This window comes from Monodelphis domestica, chromosome 1, assembly GCF_027887165.1.
Source record: "Monodelphis domestica isolate mMonDom1 chromosome 1, mMonDom1.pri, whole genome shotgun sequence".
Classification (NCBI taxonomy): Eukaryota; Metazoa; Chordata; class Mammalia; order Didelphimorphia; family Didelphidae; genus Monodelphis; species Monodelphis domestica.
This window is the reverse complement of record NC_077227.1, coordinates 551455316-551467378: the sequence shown is the minus strand read 5'-3', so window position 1 is coordinate 551467378 and position 12063 is coordinate 551455316. Positions and strand designations below refer to the sequence as shown.

At 36.2% G+C, this 12063-nt stretch overlaps 1 protein-coding gene across 1 annotated transcript in view; it reads left to right on the top strand.

Moving 5' to 3' along the window:
- Window positions 1-12063, top strand: part of TPO (thyroid peroxidase) — a 159525-nt gene that overhangs the window by 83643 nt on the left and 63819 nt on the right. The window contains exons 7-8 of the mRNA XM_056817534.1: window positions 7809-8067; window positions 10905-11075. Coding sequence (XP_056673512.1) covers window positions 7809-8067; window positions 10905-11075 — 430 coding nt within the window. The remainder of the gene's footprint in view (window positions 1-7808; window positions 8068-10904; window positions 11076-12063) is intronic.

Below are 12063 nucleotides of genomic sequence, written 5' to 3'. Positions count from 1 at the left end.
TATATTATATATAATATCTATATTATATATTTATGTAACAGGAAGTTTGGGTCAACCCTTATGACCAGGCTGAAAAGGGTAATCACCTGTCTCTCCTAGCCACTAGACAATTTCCCTAATCCATTTCTATCCTAGATTCAAAAACAATGAAGAGACATGCTCTGATATTTTCATATTATTTACTAAAGTTGGGAACATATATCTCATTATTGAATCAATTTTGAAGCCCCTCCTCAGTTTGTTAAATATTATTTATTAAATAAATTGGAAACATCATTTTTCCAATTAGTTTTTACTTATCTACCCATGTTATTAAATCCCCTCACCTCCTAAACTTAAAAACTTCATTTGCTACAAACTACATAACTTATTAATTATAATAAACAATAAAATAAAGATGTGATTGCTTACTGTATATCAGGTGTGAGAAAGATCATGGCCAAAATCGCCTTTGCTCATAATTTCAGAGACTGACTTGCCTTCACTTCTAGAAAAACAATCCCATCCTTCAGCTTTATCAGGATAGCACACAGTCTTTCAAACGTTTTCTTTATCATATTGCTTTGCAATATAAGAATTAAAAGAGTTCTCTTAAAAGAGAAGTTCCTTCATCCTCTTTCTTTTTTCTTCTCCTCAGTCTTTCTCAATTTACAACAGGTAGATCTCCCAAAACATATAAAGAAGCTGCTTTTAGATTTACATAAGTACAGATTTTCTCTTCTTATAGAAAATATAAGATTTTTAAGGCCAAGAACACTTTCTTTTTTTTCCTTTGGTTCCCCAACAGTGTCTTGTATTTAATAAGTTTTCAATAAATAGTTATTCATTTTAAACATAAGGAGATTAATCATTACCTTAATTTCATTTCCTAATCTCTAAGCACAGATCTTATCTTTCCCTTTCTTGAAAGTACTAAGTACATGGTGGTAAAGAGAAGCCTGTGTGAGAGTGGCTGCAGCTTGGAAAAGACCTGGACATGGATGGAGGCTAAGAAGGGGAGTCCAGGCTTGGGATCTGCCCCTGACTATCAATCTCTTCTTCCTCTCTAGCAATTGGAGCTGATCAGACCCTTCCAGCTTTACTTCGACCATGAGCACTGCCGTACAGAGATTAATTATCAATTTCTTACTGTTTGGGCCAATGGATCAAATTTCTTATTTTAATATGATTTTCTTATACCATCACTGCCAACTATTAGAAGAAGGTTCTTTCCAAGCCCAGACCCCAAACTTTGTAGATCGTTGGATGCTCTGCTTCTCTGAGGTGATGGGAAGTCCAGGGCACCTCCATTCAGAAATGTTTAAATTGCAATGTCTTCTAGCAGAATTCTCTATCAAATCTTTATTTTCAAAATCTGCTATTCACCTGCTCCTCTGTTGGCCAGATTCACAGGCAGCACAGGGCCAGAATTTTTTTTTCTTTTCCTCCTGTTCTCCCTTTGTTTGATGATTGATTCTAGGAATTGCAGTAGGACATATATTTTTCTTGGAAGTTATATTTCCCAATCAGCCAGAGGGAATGAGAACTCTGAAAACATGGCTATTTTGAAGATGATTTTTGATACACAGAATGATGATCCATATTACAGCTGGGAGGAGTCCACAAGGCTCTGCTTGGGGAAAAGGCAAGTGTCTAAAAGGCTAGGACAGAAGCTCTGACTGTGAAATCTACTTGGAAAGGAAGAACTCCAGTGAAATATCCTCTGAGACACTTCTATTCTTTGTTTCAGAAGTGTGGACACTCTTGATGGTTTTATAGTCATTGTTTTTTATTCAGAAATACTTTTTTGCAAAGGTATACTGCTTAATCAAGGAGTTTGCCTGTGTTTCTTCACTTTAAGTACAAAGCGTTGGCATCTATATAGCGCAGTGGATAGAGTACAGGGCCTGGAATTAGGAAGATTCATCTTCCTGAGTTCAAATCTGGCCTCAGATATTTACTAGCTGTGTGACCATTGGCAAATCACTTCACACTATATGCCTTAATTTCCTCATCTAGAAAATGAGTTGGAGAAAGAAACGGCAAAGCAATCCAGTATCTTTGCCAAGAAAGTCCCAAATTGGGTCATGAAATGTCCAATACAACTGAACTGATTCAACAACAAAAACCACCTGGAACCAGTTACAAAAGTCCATTCAGGCTGAACAACAACTGAAAGTATAATAAATTCAAGCAAAAAAAAAACAGAAAAGTTATTTGCTTTCATCTTTACAAGTACATGTTTACATGTATGCAATATATAAGGCAGAACTGTTTTCCTACTCAAGTTCTTTGATTGAAGAAAACAGTGTTCCTAGAAATTTTAGAGAAGACAAAATAAAAGTATTAATTCTTGATGGGGGGGGAAGAGTATGTTTACTGTCTACTTCTGTATTAAAAAGTACAAAGTCATCCACTTCGTATTCAAGGTTCTCCACAATTTCTTTCCCTACAGAATTAATCTTATTCTTTTGCCTTCCATGGAGCTTGACTTCATTCTGTGCTTCAGTCAAATCTGTTTACTCTCTGTCTCTGTAATACACACTCCATTTTTCCATCTTGCTGGCTTTGCTCATACAATTCCCTGTGTCATAAATGTCCTCCCTCTCCATCTTTCCATGTTGAATTACTATTCATTCTTAAAGCCCCCATTTAAATGCTATCTCCTCCAAGAAACCTTCCTCATCACCACCCTTTTCTTCCTTGTGTTTTGTATAGCATTTTTTGCACTTTTTTGGCTTCATGTTTTATTATATTTTATATGCAACTGTCTTATGTCCTTTATTAATCTGGGAGTTCCATGAATATAGGGGTTATGCTTTGTTTAAACATTGGGTTAAACATTGGGAAGTAGGAATGTAGTAAATGTTTGCTGAATTGATTAGGAAATTGAGTTGGATTGAGAGAAAGATCACTGTCTATGAATTAACAAGTTGTTTTGTTCATTTTTCCCCGATTGAATTTCCTGTGGTCTTCTAATAAGACCAGAATGAGCCAATGATTCAATCCACTTGGCGGAAAAATCAGTCAGTGTGCTAAAGACATTTTTCATTCTTCAGTACTTTGTTAGAGCATGATATTCTGCTGATACATCCTCAATTGATTATAGTCAAAGGCATCAGGAGTAGATTTTTTTAGTTGAATGGGCTGAAAAAAATGCTTACATTTCTTTTATGTAAATGGTGCAATGGGTTGTTTGGCTAAAAAATCAGAAGGTTCTTTGTTGCATTGAATAGGTTCACTCTGAAATAATCCTTTCTTTTTGTAGACAAGGGGTCACCTTTGTTGTCTGATTTCCATATTTTTCAGTGACATTACTTTGTTCTCCTTTTCACTTTCTTTCATAATGAGATGACCCACCATTGATTCATTCTTCATAGAATGGAATATTTCCAAGGCATTATAGCTTCATCTGCTATGGACAGTTGGTGACTGAATTCAACAGGAAAATAGAGGTTCCTTTTCTTGTATTCAGGAAAGCACTTATATCTGCTTTGCCAGCAAACCTCTCAAAATAATGTGTCTGGTTGTTAGAGGTGAAAAAAACAAGAACTCTCCAATCATAAACCATGAGCCCCACAGTTAAGGACCAATTATGTGAAGACATCCATAAAAATTCTGGTGTTTGGCACAGCTAGAGGTCCTTATTTAAAAGTAAACTGGATGTGGTTTTTTTAAAATATATTTTCTTGAGGTAAGCTATTTAACATGAAGAATAAAATTTTCACATCTTGTGTTTTCTTTGGAAAGATTACATTAAATTTAATTGAGAACAAAATTTCAATTGACTGTACACAGTTGAATGTTATGAAAAATAAATCACCCCTTGATTCATTTTGGCATATACATATTTTTATTAACCCAACAATAAATCTATTTATATTGTCGAGGTTGGAGATGCCAGATCTGTTATGTTATTGATGTTTATTACTTCCTTCATTGGAACTAATTACTCATTGTAATTAGTTTCTTTCATGTAGATACCATGTTATTATGCTTTCATATTTGATCCAATATTTAAAAATTTTAACATTACCTATATTGTTTAACATATGGATCTTGCAGATGAAGAAATTCCCTTTATAATACAGATTAACCCTCAGTAAATTTTATTCTTAAAGAGTTGCCTGAGGGAAATAGAGAAATTTTGAGACCCCTAAACAAAATAGAACTAATATGACATAGCAGATAGATAATAGATAGAGTCAGGAAGATCATGGATTTAAGTCCTGCCTCTGATATGTATGAGCAAGTTAGTTCTCTCACTAATGCAAGCAACTAGGTCCAAGACTATAAAGTATGAAGACGTGCCAGTGTAATATTTATAGGGAAAGACGAGGGATTGAAAAAACAGTGGATACCGAAGGTTTGTAGCAGGGAATGGAAGAGTTGAAGGGTGAGAGGGAATATGGTGAGGCAAAGGAGAGAGATGCCCCCTGCTGAGAGGCTATATTTTGAACAAAATGCGGCATCCAAGAAATGAGCCACTTATGACAGCCTGCGGGGATGTCTTTTCGCTGGATTGCTGCCAAAGTTGCCCCAGATCAGGTAAACATGGACTCTCCTAATTGAAAAGCCTTTCCCTAGAATTTGGTCACCTAGCAGGGGTCCAATAAGGAACGTTTGTAGTTGGATGACTGAACTGAGGTTCAGCTCCCTCAATGCCCCAGAAAAGATAGTCCACTTATCTGACTGTGATATTCAAATAAGATAAATTTTATTAACCAGTTCGGATTGGAGAGAAATCAGGGAAAAGGGAAGAGAAATGTCCCTAAATAAGGTTAGAGTCTTTCTCAGCTTTGGAGCTGAGGCCAGACCTCACAGGCTGGTGGAGGGTTTCTCTTATTCCTGTCTACACTATATCTGTGCTAGTTTTCTTAATTTCAAAATCAAAGCAGTAGACAGCAAGCAACAAGAAAAGTTCTGACTTTCAGAGCTGATTAGGCCTGTCTCTTCAGGCTAAAGAAAGTAGAGGCACTCCTATCAAGACCGGGAAGCCCCCAGCACCTCCCACTTCCAATGCCAGGAAGGAAGTGCTAGTCACAAGACCCACTGCCACTCCCAGTTGCCCCTTCCCCCACCAACTGTCAGTCTTATCAATTTCCTCTCTCTCTAATCTTCCCACTATTGCTGGTTCCAACACAGTGGCAGAAAGTACAGAACTTCTTTTAGTTCCCTTTCCACAATTGTCCCCTTTTTTTGTTGTTGTGACCTTCACAAGGTCACTTATTTTATTATAGTTACCAATTTACTGAATCTACTCTAAGGAATTCTATGCCAGAAAGTTTGGGTAAGGCTAGTTTTTAGGGTTTTACAATAAATTCAGTACAATAAATGTTTAAACAAAACCATTACAAGAAATTTGAATCTTAGTGCTAATACTACTTACTCTTGCTAAGTTTACATATAATGCAATAATATACATTGTTCCACATCCTGATGTCAGTCAAATAGAAATATCTATTGATCTTTCTATTTGCGTAAGACCTTATGGAACTAACTATATACATATTTACATTTTGCATAAATACAATTTGATACTTGTTTATTAAACAAGGTCTCTCAATATGACACCAGTATGCACAGGTGAAGGAGTTTTTCACAATGAAATTCTCCAATCATATCTAGGCATCTCCCTCTACCCTCCCCTCCAAAAAAAAAAAAGACTTAATATAGAATTATATATGTATTGAATGTTGGGATCTTTCTCACTTTACCAATTCCCCACATGAAATATGTCTAGTAGGAAGAATGGGAGAAACATAGCTCTCCCTCATATTATGTGGGACTAATAACTTGTAGATTTTCTATATGGGAGTTCTACGACAAAGAAGAGAAAAACAAATTCCCTCAAAGTACCCTGGACAACCCTGTCAGCAGAGTCTCTGATTCAAGGGTACTGTTTTGTGCCATTGTCTTAACCACCAGGATAAAAAAATCTCAAGATTTCTCCAAGTCTAAGGGGGAGCAAGTTACCTAACCTTCATCAAACTGAATTCTGTCAGTAAAAAGGGGATGATAAAAATAACAGTAATAGTTTTCACAGGTTTATATAGCACTCTGCTCACAATTGTCATAAAAGAATGTTAATAAAGTTTTCTCATCCTCATTTTCTCCATGAAAAATTGAGACACTAGCTAGTTATGGCATGTTGTGTTGTTGTTTATTGTTTTCATTTTCAGTCATGTCTGACCCCTCATGACCCCATTTGGGATTTTCTTGGCAGAGATACTGGAATTATTTGCCATTTCCTCTCCAGCTCATTTTACAAATGAGGAAACTGAGGCAAACAGGGTTAAGTGACTTGTCAAGGGCCACATAGCTACTCAGACACTTGACTGAGACTGGATTTGAACACACATACATGAGTCTTCCTGACTTAAGTCCTGGCACCCTATTCATTGCACCGTTTAGCTGTCTGTTGCCACATGCCTGGAATCAAACAGGTGAAAAGCGTCAGACTGGGATCAAATCCAGGTGTCCTGACGCATTGTTTATACTATACTAGGATGCTTCCACTATTTACAAAGCACTTTTCTAACTACCAACCTCTGTAATACTGATTGTATTATTATCCTCATAATTCGTTACTATTTCAATTCTCTTTGGTTTCATAGTCTTTGAGTCCACTCTCTAATAGTCAGTCACCTTTTAGACACAATGGAGCATATCAAGAGAACTTTAGTAGAAAGATTTCAAGGGAAGGGGAAGAAGCCCCAAATTAGTCTTTACTTTTAGTCTGGTTGCTTCCTGGGGTGATTGGTTTTAGAGTTGGAAAAGATATTTGAAATCATCTGAACCAATCCTTTTATTTTACAGAGAGGAAAATGAAGCCCAGCAAAAGGAAATGATTAGCCCAAAGTTTACATGTAGTATTAATCAATCAATTTATCTATTGATCTACTAGTATTTATTATCTACTATTACTTTTTATCTACTATGCATCAGGTATGATGCTTATTCTGCACATACAAAAGACAAAAATGAAGCAGTTGCTGCATTCAAGCAGATTGCATTCTATCAGAGGAAAATTATACGGCTAAATATACACAAAGTAAATGCCATGCAATTTTGGCTGAAAAGAGACCTTGACATCTGGAGGTATCAGGGAAGGCTTTACATAAGATGTGATATTTTAGCTGAATCTTGGAATAAGCTAGATTCTGAACCAAGATTTAAACAGGATTTCTGACCTCAAATCAGTGCATTTTCTGATTCATTTTGATTCAATTCAACAAGCATTTGTTGACCACTTAATTATGAAGTTCATATGGGTGGCACAGTAGACAGAGTGCCCAATTTGGAGTCAGGATGACTTACTTTTCTGAGTTCAAATCCAGCCTCACACTCTTACTAGTTGTGTGACCCTGGGAAAGTCACCTAGCTTTTTGCCTCAGTTTCCTCATCTGTAAAATGAGCTGAAGACGCAAACAGGAAATCATTCCAGTGTCTCTGCCAAGAAAACCTCAAATGGGGTCATGAAGAGTCAAACACTAATGAAAACACCTGAACAACTATATGTCAAATACTTCTGTTAAATATTAAAAATTTTAAAAGAAATATGAAATAGATCCTGCCCTTAAGAAACTTACTTTATACCAGTGGGAAGCACCATATGCAAAGTGATTGGAATAGCTATTTTTTAATTCAGTACCTGAAGACTTGTGTGTATCTTCTACTGATATCCATATGAAATGTTTCCAAGGTGAAATGTAACCTATAATATTTGTCAAAGCCTTATTCTTTCTGATTTGAATTTATAATATGAGACTTCCATTCTTTTCCTATCAGATTGAGCTGCCCATTAATCCTATTCTTTTTTTCTTTAGGTCATTACTCTCCGAGATTACATTCCTAAGATCCTTGGACCTATGGCTTTTGAGCAATATGTTGGTCCATATAAAGGCTATGATTCCACTGTGAACCCAACAATATCAAACATATTTTCAACAGCTGCTTTCCGTTTTGCCCATGCAACTATCCACCCAGTGGTAAGGAGGCTTGATGAAAGATTCCAGGATCACCCAGATCACCCAAAATTATTTTTGCACGAAGTTTTCTTTAGTCCATGGAGGCTCATTAAAGAAGGTGAGGTATTTTTTTTTGCCTTTGCTTTGTGGTTGCCTTCTAATGTTTCATCAATTGTACCCAATTTCATTCCAAGACCCTATAGAGCATTAGTTAAAATTTATTTCTAATTTTGGTAACTGGACATTGTCCAAAGAATTACTATTTTGTGAAAGGAAATTATAATTATTGCACAGCTTTGTGAAAACACCTGCTTTTCATTAGAACCAACGTGCCAACTAATTTTTGTCCTTTTGAATAAATAGAATGCACAATTCCAAATGTAGTTTGATTGCAAAGTATGCTACTCATCTTCATTTTGGTATTCTTTAGATAGAAATCTCAATTTACTTTTAGTACACCAAAATGTCATTTTTTCATTAACAATTTTTTTAACTCAGTAGTTATATCTACCACCATATGGCATTTGCTAAGTGGGTAGATTATATTTTGAATGAAAATTTTAAAGATATTTTTTCCTATTTTAGGTTGTCCCCAATCAACTGCAAGTATATATTCATTGTTTAATATCAATATTCTCTGTTAAAGTCCTACTTAAGAAAAGACAGTTCTGAGGCTATGAAAATTTGAACATAAGTGTCTCCAAAACAATTGGCCTTTTGATAATGATAGAGTTTTTGGTTTTGGTTTTATTTTTATTTTACCACAACTATTCATGAAGACTATCTGCACTAAAGAAGTATTCTACAATGGTAGAACAGTTACACTAATGAAACTACAGATCCTTGAAGTATTAAATATTAAAAAACCTCCCTTACATTTTTTTGGTGTGGGGAGGCAAAATTCTTCCCAATCCTGTTCTCCTCCCAGTGTCATTAAAAAAAAAAACCAAAAACCTTATATTGCATCTTGGAATCAATACCATATATTGGTTCTAAAGCTAAAGAGCAGTAAGGGCTAGGCAATGGAGGCTAAGTGACTGGACCAGGGACACACAGCTAGAAAGTGTCTAAGGTCAGATTTGAACCCAGGACCTCCCATCTCTGGGTGTGGCTCTCAATCCACTGAGTACCCAGCTGCCCCCACCAGGTGTATTTTTGAGTACCTAAGAGCAACTGGTAGGCTAATTAGAAAATGTCTTTTTGCTAAAGTTTCTTGATCAGATTAAAAACATAGTCAAAGCTATGTTCAGGCACCCAGATTTTTAGAACTGTTCCATCACTCATTGACCAAGGATCAATAGAGTCCTTGGTGTTCCTGGTGATCAAGAAGCTTCAGCAGCTTTCCATTAAATCTTAGAGGAAAATATTGACCCAGTTTCATGTTTCAAGTCCTTCCTAATCTGGATTGAACCTGTCTTTCCATACTGTTTCCATATTATTTTCCCTCATATATTTTGTATCCTTGCCATTCTGATATATTTAGAGGGAACTAAGTGGTGGATAGGATGCTAGGCCTAGAGACAAGAGAGTTGACTCGCTTGAGAATACCAAAGTTCAAATCCAGTATCAGAGACTTGCTGTGGGACTATGGGCATGCTATTTAACCTTCATCTGCCTCAGCTTTTTACTGTAAAATGAGTATAAAAATAATAACTACCTCCCCAGGGTTGTTGTGAGGAACACAACAGGAACACAACACAAAAATCAGATGATAATTGTAAAGCACATAGCAAGCACTTAGCAGGGTACTTGGCACATAAGGAGGCACTTGAAAGATGGTTGTTTCCTTTCTTTAATTCTTCTTTCATTCCCTTTCCCTTTTTTTTTAAACTCTTACCTTCTGTCTTAGAATCAATACTGTGTATTGGTTCCAAGGCAGAAGAGTAGTAAGGACTAGGCAATGGGAGTCAAGTGACTTGTCCAGGGACACACAGCTAGGAGGTGACTGAGGTCAGATTTAAACCCAGGACCTCCCATCTCTAGTCATGGCTCTCAATCCACTGAGCCACCCAACTGTCTCCTCCCTTTCCCTTTTTATTTGTTTCTTGGAAACTCTAACTCCCTTCCAGTCTTAACCTGAGAGCCTCCTCCTTCAAGAAGACTTTCTTAATCCCTACCTCCAAATTATTAATCACCTTTTTTCTACTCTTCCAAACTACTTTGTGTTTTTTTCTCCACTAGGAGGAATGTAAATTCATTGAGTGCAAGGAACATTCTATTTTTTGTCTTTGTCTCCTCAATATCTAGCATAGTTCCTGGCAAGTAGTAGGCTCTTAACAAATTGTTATCCAATCAAATTTTTGAGAGAATTGAATTTTTGTGTGAATTCTCTTATCAAAAGAGAAAGAATATATACGTGTGTGAGAGATACAGAGAAAGAGACATAGACAGAGAGACAGAGAGAGAGAATGAGAGAGAGAGAGTTTAGGGATGAGAGGATGATTCTGTCATTGTGATCAGTCTGATAGTGAGTAATTTGTGTTGAGAAAAGAGAAAAAATGAGGTTAAGGAGTTGGGTGAGTTAGTGGTGAGTTTGAGGATGAGCCATGAAGTTTCTTTTCAGTCATCTGTGCTCAAAATCCTATTAACAGTACTTCTATTATGTGTTTAAGGTGAACTTATTCAAATAAATTACTTTATATGCAGGGAAGAGTCCTATTTTATAATAGAATCAGGGATTTATAACTGAAAGGTATCTTAGTCCATAGATGCCAAGTCTAACTTCCTCATTTTAAAGAGAAGGAAACTGAAGCTCCAAGATTCAAAGACATTTAGGTGGCCACGAAGGACATGCATTAACAAAGGAATTGCATTAAATCTGGAACGTCAGAGTATATATAGATCCTAACAGGTACAAATCTATTAGCAACAATCAGTCTAGGGTCTGAAATATTATTTTGTCTACAGATTTCAAATGAAATAACTTCCTTTCTTCTCCATCCCTAACATTTCAAGGTGGCTTGGACCCTGTGATAAGAGGCCTTCTGGCAAGTCCAGCAAAATTGCAGATTCAGGACCAAATAATGAATGAAGAACTGACTGAAAAGCTCTTTGTATTATCCAATAATGGCACTTTGGATTTAGCATCACTTGATCTTCAGAGAGGGAGGGATCATGGTCTCCCAGGTCTGTGATTGATTTCTGAATTTTATTTTGCAAATGAAAAACATGGATATGACCTCTAACTTAGTAAAAAAATTAATATTTTCTTACAATTACTGATATAAATTAAAATGTCTGAGAAACATGTGGCCAACAATCTCCTTATTTACTTACCCTGAACCATAAAATACAATTTGTCCAAAAAAAATTCTTCTAGCTGGAGTCACTAGAAATTTTGGCACTTGAAACAAAAAGAGTGAAGCATCCCCTCAAATCAACTTTGTAATTCATGACAGAAAAATAATACAAGTAGTAATTAAGGTCACTTCAGTTGAGCAGTTGAGCACTTCAGTTGAGGATTGCTTACTACATAGGCTTATAGAGGGGCATCATTAATAATGCTCTCAGTTGTGCTCAATTCTATTCACTTCCTAGTTTAACTATTCTTGCCTATTAAGGGCAAAAGTCTTTGGTAGTTACTAGAAACCAGGTGGTGCAGTGGCTTGGAGTCAGGAATACTCAGCTTCCTCAGTTTAAATCTGGTCTCATACACAACTAACTGTGTGACCTTGAACAAGTCACTTCACCCTATTTGCCTCAGTTTCCTCATTTGTAAGATGATCTAGAAAAGAAAATGAACAGCAAACCACTCTGGTATCTTTGCCAAGAAAACCCCAAAAGGGGTCACAAAGAGTTGGAAAAAACTAATCAAGGTATTTTGATGATTTAAAATAAGTACATCCAATAAATTTTTTTGCCCTAAAATTCCTGATTTCCTGCAAATAACATTTCTTTTTCAAGCCTATTGACTCATAGATTCAAAATTTGAAAAGAACTTAGAGATCATCCGATCCCCCTCATTTTCACAAATGAAGAAACCAATACATAAAGTGGTAAAATAATTTGCTCACTGTCCCCCATAGTATGTAGCAGAGCCAGTATTTGAATTCAGGTTCTCTCACTCCAATTCATTGCTTGTCCCCCTTTACCACACTGCTTCTATACTATAGAG